The sequence below is a fragment of the Sinohyriopsis cumingii genome, chromosome 6, assembly GCF_028554795.1.
Source record: "Sinohyriopsis cumingii isolate HCF-2022 chromosome 6, ASM2855479v2, whole genome shotgun sequence".
Classification (NCBI taxonomy): Eukaryota; Metazoa; Mollusca; class Bivalvia; order Unionida; family Unionidae; genus Sinohyriopsis; species Sinohyriopsis cumingii.
In genome coordinates, this window is record NC_142966.1 from 137,624,858 (window position 1) to 137,645,773 (window position 20,916).

Genomic DNA, 20,916 nt, shown 5'->3' on the forward strand with positions numbered 1-20,916 from the left:
ATGTTTTTCTCATTCAATTCAATTAGTCTATAAGCTGGTTCTACATGTATATGCTGCATTTATACTTTGTAATTTTATGCTATGTCATCTTCAAGATTATAAATTATCCAGAACTTGAAATACCTGATGCAATGTCTGTTTAAGAGGAAAGTCAGTCTGTCAGTACACACAAACATATATGCATACATAAATATGTACGTGCATAAATGCATAAATTCATACATACATATATACAATTTAAGCATATATATCAAAACATCAGTAGAACTTGTGATTTTTATTATTATCATTGTTGTTAAACAAATTTTTGATCATGCATGTAAACTGCTAACAATTCATCTCAACATATTTAAAATGGTCATGTACTAAAACTTAATAACTTGAAGATTTACCAGGAGGAATGGTGATCAATTTGTTCATGTTAATATCTCTACCTGAACCTGCACCACACCCATACCCAATGATCTAGAAGAACTGACATCTCTTTTTCTGAACATGGTGCAAGTACAATGATTTGTTAACAGGCATGGTTTCTGATGATCATATTTTGTGCTACATTTCACAGCAATCCACTAAAACCAGCAAGAGTATTTGTACTGACAAAACTATGTCATACACAGCAACCAGATTCAAGCCAAAAAGGGCAATAACTCTTATGAAACACAAGGTAGTACAATGATTTGTCAATAGGTGAATCTTTAGATGATGAGCATAATATTCAGTAAGTTTGAAAGCAAAACAGTGGAAGTCAAATCATGCTAATGAGCTTGCCCTATGACTGAGTGAGGCTACCAGAAAAAAGGGGCAATAACTCTAACAAAAAATGCACAAGCAAAGTGATTTGTTCATATGTGCATCTTAGTTGATGACATAATATTTACCAACTTTCAATGCAACCTATAAAAAGCTTTGGGATAACTTGCACTAACAAGTTGGTGTCACAACTCGTTAAGCTACGTGATATAAAACGGCAACAACTTCAACAAAAATTTGTAGACAAAAGTGACCCATTGATATGAACAACTTCTGCTGATGATGATAATATTTAGCAATGGATGATTGGTTATGATAATTAACTTAATGTTTCAACCAAATCCTAGCACTAGTGATAAATGTTACTGACTTTAGAATTTTATGCAAAACAAATTTTGGCTTCAATATTATAAAAGTGCTTTTCTGATCATGATGACAATTCATCTAAATGATAATACTTTGAAACACTACAAGAATATGACTCATTATAACAGGACTCCCTATAACATGACTCATTATAACATGATTCATTATAACATAACTCATTATAACATGAATTTATATATAACACAGTCAACAGATAAACAAGGTGACAAGCAATGGAACATTTTGCATCATACTTGTATTATAAATAAAAATGAAATGAGTATAAACAAAACAAATAGGGACAAAATTATACCAGAGTTTTAGGATGTTCATATCGTACTAATACTTAAGTTCTAATCCACCATATCTGGCCTGAAGCACAACTCTTGAGGTTCATGTTTTATTTCAAATCACAAATGACATTACTTTTGAAAGGTTGGTTTTGACTGGCTAATTGAAGAAACTGAATCTCAAACTGAAGCTTGCAGCTTTATGATCTACTACTCAAGGACCATTGATCCACTTCATTCCATATGAACCCTTGGAGTGTATCTACTACTATATCTGATTGGATGCAGCTAATGAAATAAATCCAATCAGATTCTATTTTACATTTTCATACTATCTGATTTGATGCAGCTAATGAAACTAATCCAATCAGATATTTTCCTACATTTACTTACTATGAAGAGAGAAATCACAGCTGCCTCTGTTCACAATGACACAAAATTCCCATAAGTTTTTCCAATTTAATTGTTTAACACAAGTATTAACTTTGATGCCATGCAAGTGAACATCCTGGAATGAGCCTTAATGAGTAACAAACAGGTCATGTATGAGCTCTCTTACTAGTCAATAGATTTGTAATGAGCTCTTTGATTGGTCAATAGATTTTGCATGACATACACAGTAACCCTTTCATCTGCAAGAAGGCAGTTGTTTAACTGATGTTTTCACTTAGTATATGTCAAGAGTCCATGTAAAAAGAATTTGATCAACGACCCTTTGCTAGTGAAGATGCAAGGGCCTGGACAATAAAATGTTTAAGACCAAGGCTGAGAATTACCTCAAAACTTAAAACATCAAATAGCTCAATATGACAATCGACCTATCAACTCCTCAGTATAGGAATCTATTGACAACAAAAGATTTTGTTCTGAAACTTGTACAGCATACACACACAAAACTGATAAGTCACTACTGAACACTTAATGTTTTGGAAAACTTGGGCATAATAAGAAAACTGATGGCAAGATTAATTTATGCACAATATATTGGCATAATTGTCCAGTTGTCAGATTTTGGTCAGTGAGAACTCAAACAAATGTTTGCTGGCTTGCAGTTCAAATGTAGAGCAGTCTGCTGGGATCACCAATAAACATTATCTGATTGACAGTTGTCACTAGGTTAACAGTAATCAATTTTCAGCTCAAAAACTGACCATTTTGGTCTGATAAAGACCTGCACATTTTGAAAGATAGTTTACATTGAAATTATGAATTCTTATCATTGTCTTTCAAAAGAAATGTTGTCTTTTAATCATAAACTTGTACGAATTCAATTCTGAAGATACTGGGATTCAGCCTGTGTCGTTACAAACTCCCTTTCTTTAAGGCACCTTCTTGTAACAGAGTTCCTACTATAACCCCAATATGGATATGGATCCAATTTCATTAAATGGTAGTAAAATTATATTTATGATGAACTTTGCAATAAGTCAGTTTCACTATACAACTGTACACTCTATCACTCCCACAGACAGCATTAAGAGTGCTCCATCACTCCTACAGACAGCATTAAGGGAGTGCTCTATCACTCCCACAGACATCATTACAGCTGTACGCTCTATTACTCTCACAGACAGCATTAAGGGAGTGCTCTATCACTCCCACAGACAACATTAAGGGAGTGCTCTATCACTCCCACAGACAGAATTAAGGGAATACTGTATCACTCCCACAGACAGCATTAAGGGAATACTGTATCACTCCCACAGACATCATTAAGGGAATACTGCATCAGTCCCATGGATAGCATTCAGGGAATACTGCATAAGAAAGAAATGAGAGGGTATCCAAATATGGATGAAGAAGAGACCTGTTTTCCTCCAGATATCTTTGCATTTTACTAGTGTTGAACATTGTTTTCAGCGATTTTTTACCTGCAAAAAGGAAATAAAATGTATAATCATTATGATCATTTATCATCAACATATTACTGAACCCTCTACAAACTTGTATGGGGCATCAGTTGTATGCAAGAGCCAGGTTCCATCAATACATTTGTGTTACCATATCAAATGTATGTAAGAGCCAGTTTCCATCAATACATTTTTTTAAACCATATAAACTACTAGGTAAATAGTGCACACACGCACATGCACACACACTTTGACATGAACAGTACATTTAAAATTAAACTATATTCCTCCAGTCAATCAATATAAATAGGCATAATCAAGCTATACATGTATTGTCAAAATTAATTTACAGGTATAACAACCACAAGTTCAAGGTGTATGCAAGTAATTTCTAAGGAATTTAGTTGATCCTTTATTTTCATCAAATTTTATCAATGTATGACTTCGTAGGTAATTGAATCATCTTGTCGTTCAGTGAATGATGGTTTCACATGAAGAAATGGTGCCGGGTGTGATCATATCACATCACTGGATGGTGACTGAGTCATTGCCATGGTTACTGAATGCTACTGTCTGTTTCAAAAATGATATGTACAAGGACATCTAATATCTTTTATTGATGATGATGTTCATGAGGAGAAATAACTTCAACAGAACTAAAAAGAAAACCTTTTACTTCACAATTTAATCATTCAGCATTAAAAATTGAAACTAGATAGAGTAATTTCAAAGAATGGCAATGAGCTATAATTACTGCTTGAAACAAACTATATTCTGCCTACAATGGGCAAAAGGATTTCAGTCAGCCTGCATACATTTTCATTGCACAATTCATTGCTTATAAAGAGAAAATTGATGTGTGCTGTAGATGTCTCATTTGCCATTGGAAGGAAAGTGGTCATACCTGTATCACTTGATAAATTCAGCTCATACAAAATCAAAATGCTTATTAAAAATCACAGCAAAATATTTAAAATTAAAACAGATGTTGTATACAAAGACAGTCTGTACAAATATTCTGTGACACATTGATGCCTGGGTTTTAATAAAAACAATGCAATAAAACCAACTGGCTGGAAAACTCCAATTAGTGTGTGGGTAGTTTAAATGGTCAGAGTAGCAATACAAGATCCTGGCTTAAATACCCACCCAGTCTGAGTCACACGCCTTTGTGTGTCCTTAGCTCTCATTTCCTTTGCATGATGTAGCCAATCATGAGTTAAAAATGCAGTTAAAACCAATAAAATCCAAACCAATTAGTGAAGAATTAATAAATCAATATTTATCTTTAATTATAGAATAGAAGGTAAAATAGGTTCTGCCACTTTGTTAGTTGTAGTTCCTGTTCCTAAAAAATCAAACTATAATTGTACTCATAATAAAAGTCACTTGAAGGGACCTGTGCTCAATTTTCTGAAAAGAATTCAAGGTAAGACCATTAGTAAGGACTGTCAAGTATTGAAACCATCTGATATTTTTGAGCAGGACAATTTCCAAATTATCCAATATGGCATCCATATTGGATGTAAGATCACTGAAACCAAATGAGACACTATTTGAAGACTTTTAGTGAAAACTTTGTACTGATATATCCTTTTTCAAGATGGCTGCCAAGGTGGCCATACTGGATGATTTATACATAATAGGAAGTCATCTGGTGGAAACTTAAAGATGATACGACTTTCAACCCAGGAAGAGCAGCTATAAGATTTTCGATGTTTATGATATTATTAGATTGGCACAATTTTTATTTAAGACAAACTGGATACATACAATGAAATACCTTCCAGTGAAAATCTTTTGTTGATATGAATTTCTGTTCAGGAGGAGTATTAAATACAAGATTTTCAAAATGTCTGCCATAGTGGCCATGCTTAACATAATTTTAGACAACTAGACATAATACGTCTTACAGTGAATGTGGATATGACCATCCATTCTGAAGGAGTTGCAATACCCAAATTTTCAAGATGGTCACTGTGGTAGCTGTATTTGACATCCAAGTGGAACCATTTCCATATAGGACCAATTATAATCTTCTGATGAAAACCTCATGTTCATATGACTTTCTGTTCAGAAGAAAGTAGTAATAACAAGACTTAATATTAAGATGACTGCTGTAGCGGCTATATTGTATGTCAGATCAGCACCAATTTCATTTAGGACAAACTAGAAGGACCAACATAAAACGTCTTTTAGTTAAAACCCCATGTTGATATGACCTGCCATTCAGGAGAAGAAGCAGCAAGATTTTCAAGATATCTGATATGGTGACTATATTGCAGTATCATGTTTGTCTTGGACAACCTGGACCCTGAGATGAATGAATAAAGTTTCACAGCAATCCTCCAATTAGTTTAAGAGGTGCAGCAGTCAATCATGCTAATGGATGGATGGACACTGGATGACATATCACAGAAGACAGACAACAGACAATACCATAAGCTCTTATTTGAGTGAATTGACATTATTTACAGAGACTAGTACGAGTGTCTGGCTCAGCTGAAATGTTGGTAAGTTGACGTATTTCTTTTTGAAGACTTTCTTGTGTCCCGCAGAGGGATAAATAATGTCTTGTGTCTCTGGACAATTTGTCCCAAGTTTGTGTGTGTGTGTGATTTGGATTGTTAATGTAGCTTTAACAATTTTTTGGTCATATCGCTACGATATCTGCAATTTGACAGTTTCTAATGATGTCTAGCACTGGGGCATCATGCCAAAGACATATAGCATCATGTCCCACTCAGTCACATTATCCTGAAATCTGGCCTACTAGTGCTAAAACTAACCTCTAAACATTGAGTGTCAAGCAAGGCAGCTGCTAGAATCATTTTTATAAGCCTTTGGGATGACTTGGCTGCAGATGGAACCCATGATTCCCACATCTGATGTGGATGCTCTAACCACTTAAGCCACCAGAGCAGTCCCCAAGTTTGGGGTAACCTGGCAATAGGACGTTATGAAAGGGATACAGTTATTGTTAGTTTTAGCATTGTATCTGAGAAAACTTTTTCAGTTCAGGGTCTTAGCTTCTTCTATATTCAGATCTATAGTTTTATTCTTGAGCACTATGAGCACTACGAGCACCCAAAGACTTTTACTGAGTGTCTTCTTGTTAGAGCAGATGTGTTTTATGCAAACATAAATGCAAAATGGAAGTTTTTCCTTAATTATCTAGGCTAACAGCTGGCTGGTATGAGATGGTATTATTTTGAGCTGGTTGTGAAAATTACTGAAATATATATGATTCACTACTAGCCGATTCTGTTGACACTGGCTGATCACTCTGTCAACACAAGCCGATCACTGTCAACACTGACCGATCACTCTGTCAACACTGGCTGTGCTGGTGCATGATAAAGCCAGCATCAAGCCAGGTACAAAAGATAATGACTGAGTGAGTAATTTTAACTGATTATCTTAATTAAAGATGCTAAAAGAGTAAAAACAGGTGTCAATTGAGTAATAGGGCATTAAATTGGCTGACAGAATTGGTATTTAACATATTAATTTCATAAGGATAGCAAGAAACTAAGCGTAGTGGGACAAGCGCATGGCATGGCAAAGGTCCTAAAGCACAGCAGGCTGAAACTATAGCACAGTGGGACCATTAAAAGACCACTGTGAGGTCAATGGTTAAAATTACATCAAGTGGCAAAGAAAACTATCTATTAGTAACACCTAAAAGATCTATTTATATATTCATGCACCCTTCTAAAAAGACTGAAAATTTATTGTACACTATGTACAAATGGTTTCTCTTCATTCTGGCCAATCACGCAGTGTAACCAATCTTCAAAATAAGCAGTTCAATTTGAAACATTTTTCGAAAATGTGAGGGGTGGGTTTGTTATCAGACAATGATAGCTTTGGAGTGTTTGTTATCATCACATAATTATGAGCTCCAATGAGTCATGTAATCCAAAGAGTCATGTGATTCAAAGAGTCATGTGATGTGATGTATATCATAATAAGTAAGTGTTAATTGTATTTAATGCTATAGAAATAAATTTACATTCCTTAGAAATTGAGCTACTTGCCTTTCACAGTAAGCATCCCTGGGTTACCACATCACCACATTTAGTCAGTATCACCAGACATAAAAAAAAAATTACAAAGAAGAAGCAAGTATGGCTGACTACTTACCTTGGCATTATGCTAAAACACAAAAGCACAGCACCTAATTACTGCCAATTTAGAAACAACTCCAACACCTAATCATTCAAAGTAAGTTCATGAATTTTACATTTTACATTAGTACTAAGGATTCATCTGAAAAATGACAATCCAGGACCATAGTTTTTAAAAAATAATTTAATGTCAGAGATTGTACATAGCAGAATAATAAAGTTTAATCAATTTCCAGAGTAGAAGATGAATGATGGCTAAGACAAGACAATGCATACAAACAAGCTCATATCATCTTAAAAAGAAAAAAAATACAGTATTTTCTTTGTACATTTAAGGGTAAACAGTTAAATGGAAACGAAAAATCCTATCACATTCTCTACTTATATCTTTTATAACACTAAATGTTCCCAACAGTTATTTCTTTGCTAGAAGTGAAAAACACAAAACTCAGATTGGATCATGGTTTCAAGTTCTGAAGTTGATTTTGAAAATGGCATGATCAAACATATATTTATTCATTTTTGTTTGTGTTCTTCCTACAACTTTGTAATTAAAACAATTGAAGAAATCATTTGGTTATGACTGCCTGAATGGATTGCTTACACTGCTGTTAATGTTGACACACTATCTAATAACTGTGAGGTCAGTGTAGTTATTATAAGGTAATGAGAACCACAAGCTTCAGAGTGGGTCAAAACGGTCACTTTTTTTTACGTCTCATGTCACTTTTAGTACATAAAGGAAAATGTTAAGATGCCTTAACTTTGTAACATGCAAGACAAAAGAGTACTTCACAACATGTAAGACAAAGGAGTAATCCATACATGCAAGAAAAGAGTATTCCACAATGTGAAAGAAAACAAGAGTAATTCATAATATGCAAGACAGGAGTACTACACAATGAGCAATACAAAAGGAGTAATCCATAACATCAAGATAAAAGAGTACTCCACAATGGAGTAATCCGAAATATGCAAGACAAGAGTACTCCACCATGTGCAAGACAACAGGAGTAGTCCATAACATGCAAGACAAAAAGTACTCCACAAAATTTAAGAATAAGTAGGAATAACACAACATACAAGACAAAGAAATGACCTCCAAGTACTGTAGATGTAATAAATGTCACTTCATTGGAAAAATCCAAAACTTTCAACATTTAATAAACAACATTTAACATTTGTATTTCAAGCTTTTGACATCTATTTCAATCAAGGCAAGAAATTGACCCATTTTGTCAGATTTCAATGAAAGACACGGAAGATGCTTTCTCTATGAGACCTCAAGCTTGCATGATTAAATAAATTTACTGGTTAATTTATAGACAGGTTAAAATTGATTCTTAGCAAAAGTTAAGTAACTGAATGCTTATGTTTTACTGCCATAAAAATTACTTTATGCTGCAAATGTAATCAGAGTTTGCTTGATCTGCACCACTAGAGCTTGAAATGATAAAAGTAACGGATAACAGTGCTCATTCAATTTTGGACTAATAAAGTACTCTGGATTATTGTGAAGTCATTCAAACACATTCTGGATTGTATCACTGTGTTATAGCAGAGCATTCCAGACTATTGAAATTTATTTGGTACATTCTATACATTTTGGTCTTGTGACTGTACATGTAGGATTATTCAGGATTTAACTCACAATGCTGTAATTGTCTCTTGAATTTCTACTTTGCAGTGTAGAAAAATAAATTGCTTGTTGAATTTACTTATGTTGCTGGTTTCACATTCTTTTTGTTATGTATTTTATAACCAAGTTTTGAAACACTAGACATTGCAATGGGCCAATAACTGAAGTATGTGATTGCTTTTCATTTAATGCCACATTTAGATTAATAAACAAATAACAACAAAATCAACTTACATTAAAATTTGGAAAACAAATCTCTGAATGTAACTATTAGTAGGAAGATTATGTTAAGTCCCAATAAAGTTTGGATAAAGTCCCAATAAAGTTTGGATAAAGTCCCAATAAAATTTGGATAAAGTCCCAATAAAGTTTGGATAAAGTCCCAATAAAATTTGGAGTCCTGTAATGGCATAACATTCATACTCACTTATAAATCATCTCCAACTTCTAAAATGTAGACCCTGAAATCCTGTTGCACAATGCAACAGATCATCAGGGTTGATGTTCTATGATCTACTGATTACTACTAACAAACTGCATATATCCAGGTTTTCCAGTGCATTATGGGTCTGTGCAGCTGGACTTGACTTATAACCAAGCATGAGTCAATTTTTGCCCTGCAATGACATGCTGTTAACTTGATTCCTCTGTCTCTTTCACAGATTATATGATGGTCACTGCAGATGATTGCATTAACATTTAAAAATCTGTCTAATGCACATCACAAAAGTGCACTATTACATTTTTAAGAAAAAGTGCAATATTCAGGTTCATTTCAGCAAAATATATGACAAGCTGAAGGATTACTGAGACTGGTACTAAAACTGAGTAACAAAGACAGTGTTTATCAAAACCATTTAGGAATTACAGGACTGCAGTCTACATGTGAAATCTACTTAGCTCTGAAATTAAACAGCTTTACAACATGCAAACACTACACACCTCCAAAAGTGAAGATTCAAGAAATGGAAGTGCTCCAATGAGCATGGGTAATTTTATGTTTTGCATAGAAACACACCTCTATGAAGAGTTTACATAGTTCAAATTACAAGTCATAAATTAGAGTGACCTTAGCCAGTCATCCCAACAAAACAAAGTAAAGGGGACAAGTGTTTGGAACTATTTTCTTAGATACATAACTTAAATGTCTACCAAGCTGGCTGGCGTAGGAATGATATCCAAAACTGGATAATAAACTGCCAGATGGCTGATGAATATACTCATTGCCGATGGAGCTGAGTGGGTCAATCTACTTTAAAAATTAAATTGGAGAACTAAGCAAACTGAGATCAGTTATCACATGTGATGCATTTTTAATTCCACATGAAATTGCACGGTAGAATGGAGTTCTTTCAAAGTTAGGTTTGAAGATACAATATTTTGTACAAAAAATTTAAAAAAATTGATTTAATAATAATTAATGATTTAATAAACATTTATGATTTACTACATTCATATTATTGCAGAAATTACTAAAATGATGATAGATACACATAAATTAAATTACAGTATACAAAATGAAAACAAAATAGAGGAATCAAGTATACACTGTTTAGTTTAACTATGTTTGTATACTTAAAATACATACATGTTGCTAGATACATCACAATGGAGAGAGATACAAGATTGCAGTTTAAAAATCTGCAAGACTATTTTTGTCTGCTTATGTACATTGTTAGAATCTGAATACAAGCTATGAAAGTTAAAACACTGTTTAGATAACTATTTTGGCACATAAATTATGTTACTATGGGAATAAAACATGCTCAAGACAGATTTGTTGTGTTAAATAAATGAGAGTAAACCTTTAAAATATATCCTGAACTTATTATCAAGGAATATCTGATTTTCTATTAAAATAAATTACAGAATGGGAAATAATTGATATCCAGCATTAACATGTCATAAAATGACGGCAAAAACTGACGTGCTCCATATGTGCTCACTTATAGGTCAAGTCCAGCTGCAATAAACATAGACCTTGATATGCAAGTGCATAATGCACTAGCAGATTAGGGTTGATGTTGTTTGTTTTACCGATTAGTCCTAAAAAACTGCAGAAACCCAGACTTGCTGGCTTATTAGTTGACAGCAGATCTGGATTCATGCTGTTTGCAACTTGAATTATAAGTAAATGTATACCTCTAAGGGCTGTATGGTCATTCTTCCAGTATCCATTGCAGACTTTACTGATCAGTCTTTCAGTGTCCATTTCTGATAAACTGTCAGACTTACATCTTCAGTGTTTTAAAATTTTACTCAACCAATTTGTCTGTATATTAAGCTTTTAGTTATAAATTAATTAAAAATTTAATTCAAAAACATGGAAAAAGCTTGAAAAGTGAAGAAATAAATAACGACAAAACAATCAGTTTAAGCATGTAAGATAGTTCTGTATACATGTCTCTTGCTACAATACAGTACATTACAGAAAAAAGATGCCACAGCTTTACAGGATCTCAAAAAAGACTGCTTTGGAAATCTTTGTATTATCATCTACATACTTAAATCTTTCAAATTTGATATTTACTGCTGTTTGTTGACATTTACTGCTCATTGTTATCTACTGCTCATTGTTGATATTTACTGCTCATTGTTATCTACTGCTCATTGTTGATATTTACTGCTCATTGTTGATATTTACTGCTCATTGTTGATATTTACTGATCATTGTTATCTACTGCTCATTGTTGATATTTACTGCTCATTGTTGATATTTACTGATCATTGTTATCTACTGCTCATTGTTGATATTTGCTGCTCATTGTTATCTATTGCTCATTGTTGATATCTACTTTTCATTGTTGATATCTAAAGCTCACTGTTGATATCTACTGCTCATTGTTACTTTCTGAAGCACACATATGATGAACACCTACATTCTAGATTACCTGCACATTAAGCTGGGAATCCCCAGTTGTTATGAATAGACTGGACTCAATTTTGAGCTTAACGATTGGTGATCACAATCATAGTTGCGAAAGCTATTTTGGGTTTCTTTATTGTTTACTTTTATTGAACAGTTTTTCACTGAAAATGTCTTAATATGAATATATTCCCACCAAAATATATCTGACAGTCTGGATTTCTGTCTGAAAATACAGTTGTGGTCATTTGCATTTCAGGAGAAATTTGGTTGTCCTTTTCTCATAAATGGGTCACATAGCAGTCATTTAATATATTAGATACAGGCTATAGCATTATTTAAACCTCCAGAAAGCCCATTTTACTTATTTCCAACATGTGGCACTGTGAAAAGACCAAACAAATGGCAGTTGTTTATGATTCAGGCACTTGGGTAGCACTTGTATGGAAATATGAAACCAGTATATGAATTACACTCAAGGAAACCAGTCTATGAATTTCACTCAAGGGAACCAGTGTATGAATTTCACTCAAGAGAACCAGTCTATGAATTTCACTCAAGGAAACCAGTCTATGAATTTCACTCAAGAGACCACAAGTAATATGTTTCATATGGGTAAGTGTCATTACAATAGAGGTAAATATTATATGAACATTAACAAAACATCCAATACACCAGATCCTTTATTAACAGGAAACAGGTTTAACTGTAACCAAACAGTGATTGTCACTTTAGAGTGGTACTTAGCACATTGCTAATTTTCACTGCACTTTAAACATTACTTGTTGGTGATACAAGAAACATTACTCTTTGGGAATACAAGAAACATTACTCATTCATAATATAAGAAACATTACTCGTTTGTAATACAAGAAACATTACTTGTTAGTAATACAAGAACAAGGTAGAAATCAATCAGACTTGTACACACAAAGAGTTTAGCACTACAAATACAAACAAACAAATTGATGGAAATGTATCTTATTGATGCACATATATGTATATTATAATCAAATCTTTACAAATTCTGTTAGATAATACATTTTATACACACATTATCATATCTACTCATGTGTAAGTTGGTTCATACTGCAAACATCATAGACCTAGATTTGCTGGTGCATTATGCAATGAAAGATCAGGCTCTTGTTTTACTTATTAGCCCTAACAAAATGCACAAACCTCAGTCGTATGGTGCGTTATGCAATATAATTCTGGGTCTATGTAGTTTGCAGTTGGATTCAACATATAAGCAAGTATATATGGTAATGTAACACTGAATTTTTTTGTTACATTATTATAAGATATATGTATATAATAAGTTTTCTAATAACATGACTGTACAAAAGCGCATTATTACACATCTGAAAATGTTGGTATAAAATATTTTAAGTTTAATATGAAAATTTAACCTTTGAATATTATTGTCTTGTACATATCTCTAAATATGGACAGAACACAATTTAATGAAACTGATTAAATGGAATGAAAATAATAGTTAAACAAGTTTTGTATAACTTATCTGTAATTTGTACAAGTATTCTATGGAATGTTTGTTACTTAGTGGGGAATGTTTGGTGGAGAATTAAGCATTACATATTATATGCAATGTATAATTCACTGAAAATTTACCTAGTGAGTGTCTTAATTATTTAAGCAAATGAGATGTAAAGAAACTAGATTGGGGATTAGATCAAAAACAATTAATAGCTCCTATTAAAGGATGTTGGGTCACATGGGGCTGACTCACAATTGCTGGTTTCTGATAACTCCTTTGTTTAACCAAAATACTATGGGAAAAATTGATTCAGCTGAGTGTACTTTCTAAACACTTAACAATTGGGCTAGTGCTATTATGGGCTAATTTATGTAACCAGTTTACCAACTGAGTGAATGTTATAATGGGCTAATTTATATAACCACTTTACCAATTGGGTGAATGCTATTATGGGATAATTTATGTAACCAGTTTACCAACTGAGTGAATGTTATAATAGGCTAATTTATGTAACTGCTTTACCAATTGAGTGAGTGCTATTATGGGCTAATTTATGTAACCAGTTTGGCAACTGGGTTAGTGCTATTATAAGCTAATTTATGTAACCACTTTAGCAACTGAGTGGATGTTATTATGGGCTAATTTATGTAACCACTTTACCAACTGGGCTAGTATTATTATGGGCTAATTTATGTAACCACATTACCAAATGAGTGAGTGTTATTATGGGATAATTCATGTAACCACTTCAATAACTGAGTGAGTGTTATTATGGGTTAATTTATGTAACCACTTTACCAATTGAGTGAGTGCTATTACGGCCCAATTTATGTAAACACTGTTCCAGTTGAGTGAGTGCTATTATGGGCTAATTTATGTAAACCCATTATCAGTTGAGTGAGTGCTATTATGGGCTAATTTATGTAAACACATTACTAAACGAGTAATTGCTATTATGGGTCAACTTATGTAAACACTGTACCAATTGAGTGAGTGCTATTATGGACTAATTTATGTAAACACTGTACCAGTTGAGTGAGTGTTATTATGGGCTAATTTATGTAAACATTGTACCAAATGAGTGAGTGTTATTATGGGCTAATTTAGTTAACCACTTTACCAACTGAGTGCTATTATGGGCCAATTTATGTAACCACTTTACCAACTGAGTGAGTGCTATTATGGGCTAATTTATGTAAACCCATTACCAGTTGAGTGAGTGCTATTATGGCTAATTTATGTAAACACATTACCAAATGAGTAATTGCTATTATGGGTCAACTTATGTAAACACTGTACCAATTGAGTAAGTGCTATTATGGGCTAATTTATGTAAACACTGTACCAGTTGAGTGAGTGTTATTATGGGCTAATTTATGTAAACACTGTACCAATTGAGTGAGTGTTATTATGGGCTAATTTATTCAACCACTTTACCAATTGAGTGCTATTATGGGCCAATTTATGTAACCACTTTACCAATTGAGTGAGTGCTATTATGGCCCAATTTATATAAACACTGTACCAATTGAGTGAGTGCTATTATGGGCCAATTTATGTAACCACTTTACCAACTGAGTGAGTACTATTATGGGCTAATTTATGTAAACACTGTACCAATTGAGTGAGTGCTATTATGGGCCAATTTATGTAACCACTTTACCAACTGAGTGAGTGCTATTATGGGCTAATTTATATAAACACTGTACCAATTGAGAAAGTGCTATTATGGGCCAATTTATGTAACCACTTTACCAATTGAGAGAGTGATATTATGGGCCAATTTATGTAACCACTTTACCAACTGAGAGAGTGCTATTATGGGCCAATTTATGTAACCTCTGTACCAACTGAGTGAGTGTTATTATGGGCATTACTTATATTCCATAAAAAGAATGCCCTGTAAAGAATTATGCAAATGTAGGTACCAGAAAAATGAACAATAATAAAATAAAAGTCCTTTTCCATTTGAACAAAGTTATAGAATGCATCAAATATTTGTGATGAAAAAGTGGAAAGACTGGTTTCAAGACTTTGCAACTAAAACTGACAATTGCCAAGGACAGTTGCAAGTTGTGGAAAGCACTCTTTTTAATCCTGATTTCCCAACAGCATCATAATATTTATTATTTGAAAAGAAAAAAAGATTTTATATGTATTACAATTTATATTTCTATAAAAATCACAAGTGTATGAAAGAAAAGGGTGAGAAATTGTTACATTTCAAGTTCTTTTGCCAAAGATTGATAAATTTCTCCAGTATAATGTACTCTCTAATTAGGCATTACCACTTCATGGCATTAAACTCTACTGGCTGCCATTAAATTCTTATAATGAGGCAGTACTTTCTTCTAAGGCAGCACTGTTACAAGGCATACCACCCTATTGATTTCCATGGACAGTGTTATAATGAGGTAATAATTACAGTCAAGTACAATGCCCTAAATTGCATTTGCGAACACTGTGTAAACAAAAATTTGTCAAGGATCAAAGACGTGTCCAGTATACAAAGGTTTGAGTAGTATTAGAACTGCATCATTGGTTCTAAAATATCTGGTGAGTCAGCAGAGAAGCCTAAGTTACTGAGGGTCAAGTTTAGGGAAAATTAAATGTGCTTTATAATTTTCATCTTACTAGTAATAAGCAAGAAACAGTCTCTGTCAATGAATATTAAATATAAGGAACCAGCCTCTGTCAACGTATATTAAATAGATGGAACCAGTCTGTCAATGAATATTAAATATATGAAACCAGTCCCTATCAATGAATATTAAATATATGGAACCAGTCTGTCAATGAATATTAAATATATGGAAACAGTTTGTCAATGAATATTGAAAATATGGAACAAGTTCCTGTCAATGAATATAAAATATACTGAAAATGGAATTTTTCACCACAAATGTGCAGTATGATGCTGATTCAGATATTTTTCACATTCTTAGCTGAATGTTTGAATGTATTCTGAATATTTTGTATCCTGCAGTAATCTTGGGAGTCATATTTAATATTAAAATAATTACTGATGCACACTTTTAGAGATTCTAAAGTGTTGCTTTAAAATTCTCATGATTTTGGGGAATAAAAAATACACATTCTAGGTGTTGTCAAAGGATTGTCAAATGCCACCCTTACTTCACAATTATTATCATACATAGTTACAATTTGACACTTTTATCCAATGTCATATTAAAATCTGAAATGGCCTATAAACAAACACGATGGTACAAGTTATGAAGATGTCAATGAGGCAACTGGTGCAATCTGAAAATATTTTTTATTTGTTTGAACTTGTTAAAGAAAACATCCAGTTTTACAATCTGTGTGGTCTGATGCAGTGATAGTAACATTATTTTCAACTAAAATGTTTTAAGGTACACTTGCCTTAACGATTCCAGTTTAGTTTCCAAAACTATCATTACAAACCCCAAGTAGGTTCATGTCTTCTTGCTGGATCCTGCTGGATCCCTCTACCATGAGCTCAAAAGGAATACTCAGACAGACACTGATGTTCAGTAAATAATAATACTGATTTTTCTGCCTTTTTTTGCTGACCACAGCCAAGTATCTAAATTTAAGCTTCATTATTTAAAATGCTAATTATTACCAACTCCTTTAATAAGCCTTCATTTGTTTCATGTTTCAAGCAATGCTATCATGTAAAAACAAAAGCTTGATTATGCATGCTTTGCTCAAACTACATGGGTAGATTATAGTGTTTGATGTACTTCCTATACAGTTCATCCAGTTCCATGTTGAAATCCCCAAATTTTATGAAAATCTCGATCTAGAACAAATCACATGTTTTTCATAGTGTTGTGTAAGTCTGTAATTTAAAGGTAACTCAGTAAGTATGAAATGGTAAGGCTTTGCCAGTCTGCTCTGGAAATGAAATTATAGATATTGGATGGAAAGATGAATAGTATAACAGAAGAAAACCTAAAGAAAATATCTAAACTGAAGAATTGTGAATAGTAAAAAGCACATCTAGACCAATAGTTCAATGTGTACCAATGTCGACCACTAGTTCAATATGTGTACCAATGTGGACCACTAGTTCAATATGTGTACCAATGTGGACCACTAGTTCATTATATGTAACAATGTGGACCACTAGTTCAACATGTATACCAATGTGGACAACTAGTTCAATATGTGTACCAATGTGAACCACTAGTTCAATACGTGGACCAATGTGGATGACTAGTTCAATATGTATACCAATGTGGACCACTAGTTCATTATGTGTACCAATGTGGACCACTAGTTCAATATGTGTACCAATGTGGACCACTAGTTCAATATGTGTAACAATGTGGACAACTAGTTCAATATGTGTACCAATGTCAACCACTAGTTCAATATGTGTACCAATGTGGACCACTAGTTCAATATGTGTACCAATGTGGACCACTAGTTCAATATGTATACCAATGTGGACCACTAGTTCAATATGTGTACCAATGTGGACCACTAGTTCAATATGTGTACCAATGTGGACCACTAGTTCAATATGTGTAACAATGTGGACAACTAGTTCAATATGTGTACCAATGTCGACCACTAGTTCAATATGTGTACCAATGTGGACCACTAGTTCAATATGTGTACCAATGTGGACCACTAGTTCAATATGTATACCAATGTGGACAACTAGTTCAATATGTGTACCAATGTGAACCACTAGTTCAATACATGGACCAATGTGGACCTCTAGTTCAATATGTGTACCAATGTGAACCACTAGTTCAATACGTGGACCAATGTGGACCTCTAGTTCAATATGTGTACCAATGTGAACCACTAGTTCAATACGTGGACCAATGTGGACCTCTAGTTCAATATGTGTACCAATGTGGACCACTAGTTCAATATGTGTACCAATGTGAACCACTAGTTCAATATGTGGACCAATGTGGACCTCTAGTTCAATATGTATACCAATGTGGACCACTAGTTCAATATGTGTACCAATGTGGACCACTAGTTCAATATGTGTACCAATGTGGACCACTAGTTCAATATGTATACCAATGTGGACCACTAGTTCAATATGTGTACCAATGTGGACCACTAGTTCAATATGTGTACCAATGTGGACCACTAGTTTAATGTGTACCAATGTAGACCACCAGTTCAATAAGCGTACTAATATAGAAGATTAGTTCAATGTGTACCACACTCCAAAGAAATGCCTTGAATTGTTTGAGAGTTAGGCTCCAGAAACTTGAGTGCAATTATGGATAGATGAATGGATAGAAAAATGAATAAAAACATTAAAATATTGAAAATGAAGATCTGTGAATGCCATAAGGCACACCGGGATGACAAGTCCAATATGTGCTACAAGTACACAGCACACCGGGATGACAAGTCCAATATATGCTAAAAGTACATGGTATACCAGGATGACAAGTCCAATATGTGCTACAAGTATCTGAGATACCCTGAACAGAGAGTTATATTCCAAAAATCTAAGTGTCAGTAATGGAAGGATGAATGGATGGGTAGAAAAATGGACAAAGACAAGTAACAAACACTGAAGCTGAAGAACTGTGAATAGCTAGAACCAGGTACCGTATATACTCATATATAAGTCAACCTTTTTTTTACTGAAAATAATAATCGAGTACATATGGTACACAATAAAGAATTAAAGTTACATTTTTCTGTAATCTGGTCTGTTCACTGAAAATGATAAACAATATGTAGAGCTGTTATCGATTGTAATATAGACCCAGACAGATATACAAGCAACAAATGGGCTGAGTCAACAGTTTGGCTGCTGGTCACAGCTTTCTGTGGTAAGTGTCCTAGCTGCCATGACTGATCGTCAGTCACTGCTTCTAGACTCCATTTTCAAAAATGTGCACTTTTTTCTGCATTGTTGTCTCCTTTATAATGTCCTCCAATTTCACTGAAATATAGTGTGTTGAACCTGAATCTCAAATTCCTTTTGAGTGTTCTGATTTGTCTGTTAAACAGTTTTTGAGCTTGCATACATGCAGACCATCAACATCTGTCTATAATAGAGTTTCTGAGCTTACATACATAAATGAACTCTTGATTTTTCTAATGCACACTGTCTGAGCTTGCATGACAATAAAATAACACTAAATTTCAACCCTATAATCTTGTAATCTTATGAAATTGATGGATAGTTTCCTACTTCTAGTAGTCCTGAAAGCTTCTTGTGGATCTCCTTGAAAGAGGGTCTTGGATCTGGATCCTAAAAATAAGACAATTATGACATTTGATACTTTTTCTGGTATATTAAAATATAGGGCATTTAATTTTCATGGTACTTCAAAGAGTTTATTTTTGTTCACAATTAAATTCATGATTCTGAGATGGGTCAATCTGTCTGGAAATAAAAAAATGTTCATTGCACATTAAAAAATTTCTGTATCAACCCCAAAATCCATGAAAATTGGTTTCCACAAATAAGTGAATTAAATAAAAATCGTCTAATCAGTTTACAGCTGGACCCAAATGTATATACAGTAAATGCATGATCTTCACTAGTACTACTTCATTTTTGTCATGGAAAACAAAAGAGAATTAAACTATTGTACAATGAAATATCCTACCCTTGATGTAAATCCTTATTGCAAAGGCCAACAGAAAGGCAGCAACTACATCTAAACATCTCTAAATACATTTAATAAATGTTTAAACAGTTCATAATTTATCAAATTTGCTTCTGGTTAATATTTGTACGAAAGAATTACTGTATTATATTAACAATTAAAGACCATGCGATTGTTGGTATGTCTGGCAAGGTAAGTTCGACATTTATATGGTATTGACTAACGTACCCGGATTTTTTCACCTTAAAATCATGTTCATACAGAGCTGCATGCAAAAATTCACACTGATAAAACTTATTAACGTATATACTCACTTGTAAGTAAAGTACAAATTCACACAAAGGCAGCAACTACATCTAAACGTCTCTAAATACATTTAATAAATTTTTAAATAGTTCACTTGTAAGTAAAGTACAAATGCACAGAGCAAGATCTGCCACTGCATAATGTGCTGGCAGATCTGGGTCTATGTAGTTAGTTAGGAATGATCAGTATAACAAAGAAAATAGCCCCTAATCTGCTGGCATATTATGCAAAGGCAGAGCAAAGTCTTTGTTTTTGGAAGTTGGTCCTGACTAGTACATATGTATACACAGTAAATTTTCACTCTAAATATAATTTAGAGCACACAAGCTCATCTCAACAATGGTGAAAAATGGTAATACATAAGTGCATTTAAAATAATCAAGAGCAGAATTCTGTAAAGGGATTTTCTATTGCACACATTACCATGATCAAGTGGCATTTGTAAGTTCTCTTAAAGCTGACCTTTATCTCATTAACCCCTGGAGGTTTTTGTCCTTTTTGCCTAAAATGTGAGTAGGAAACACATTTTGGGGGCTATTTCTGAATACATCCTAATACATTGACTTTAAAGAGATGCCTATTTGTGTTAGAAACATCATTTTTCATTGGCTATTTCACTTGTGTAGGA

The 20,916-nt window shown here is 33.5% G+C and overlaps 1 protein-coding gene across 2 annotated transcripts in view; it reads right to left on the reverse strand.

The window, feature by feature from the left end:
* Positions 1 to 262: 262 nt before the first annotated feature.
* Positions 263 to 20,916, reverse strand: part of LOC149798080 (tyrosine-protein kinase Tec-like) — a 115,056-nt gene continuing 94,402 nt past the window's right edge. Inside the window, exons 17-18 of one of the 2 annotated variants that reach the window (XM_089963164.1) lie at positions 19,562 to 19,621; positions 263 to 3,280 (exon numbers count right to left, since the gene is read on the reverse strand). In XM_089963164.1, coding sequence (XP_089819290.1) covers positions 3,266 to 3,280; positions 19,562 to 19,621 — 75 coding nt within the window. In that variant the 3' untranslated portion in view covers positions 263 to 3,265. Of the gene's footprint in view, positions 3,281 to 7,555; positions 19,622 to 20,916 lie in introns of those variants that run through there. The other variant, XM_089963163.1, reaches the window with a different exon arrangement.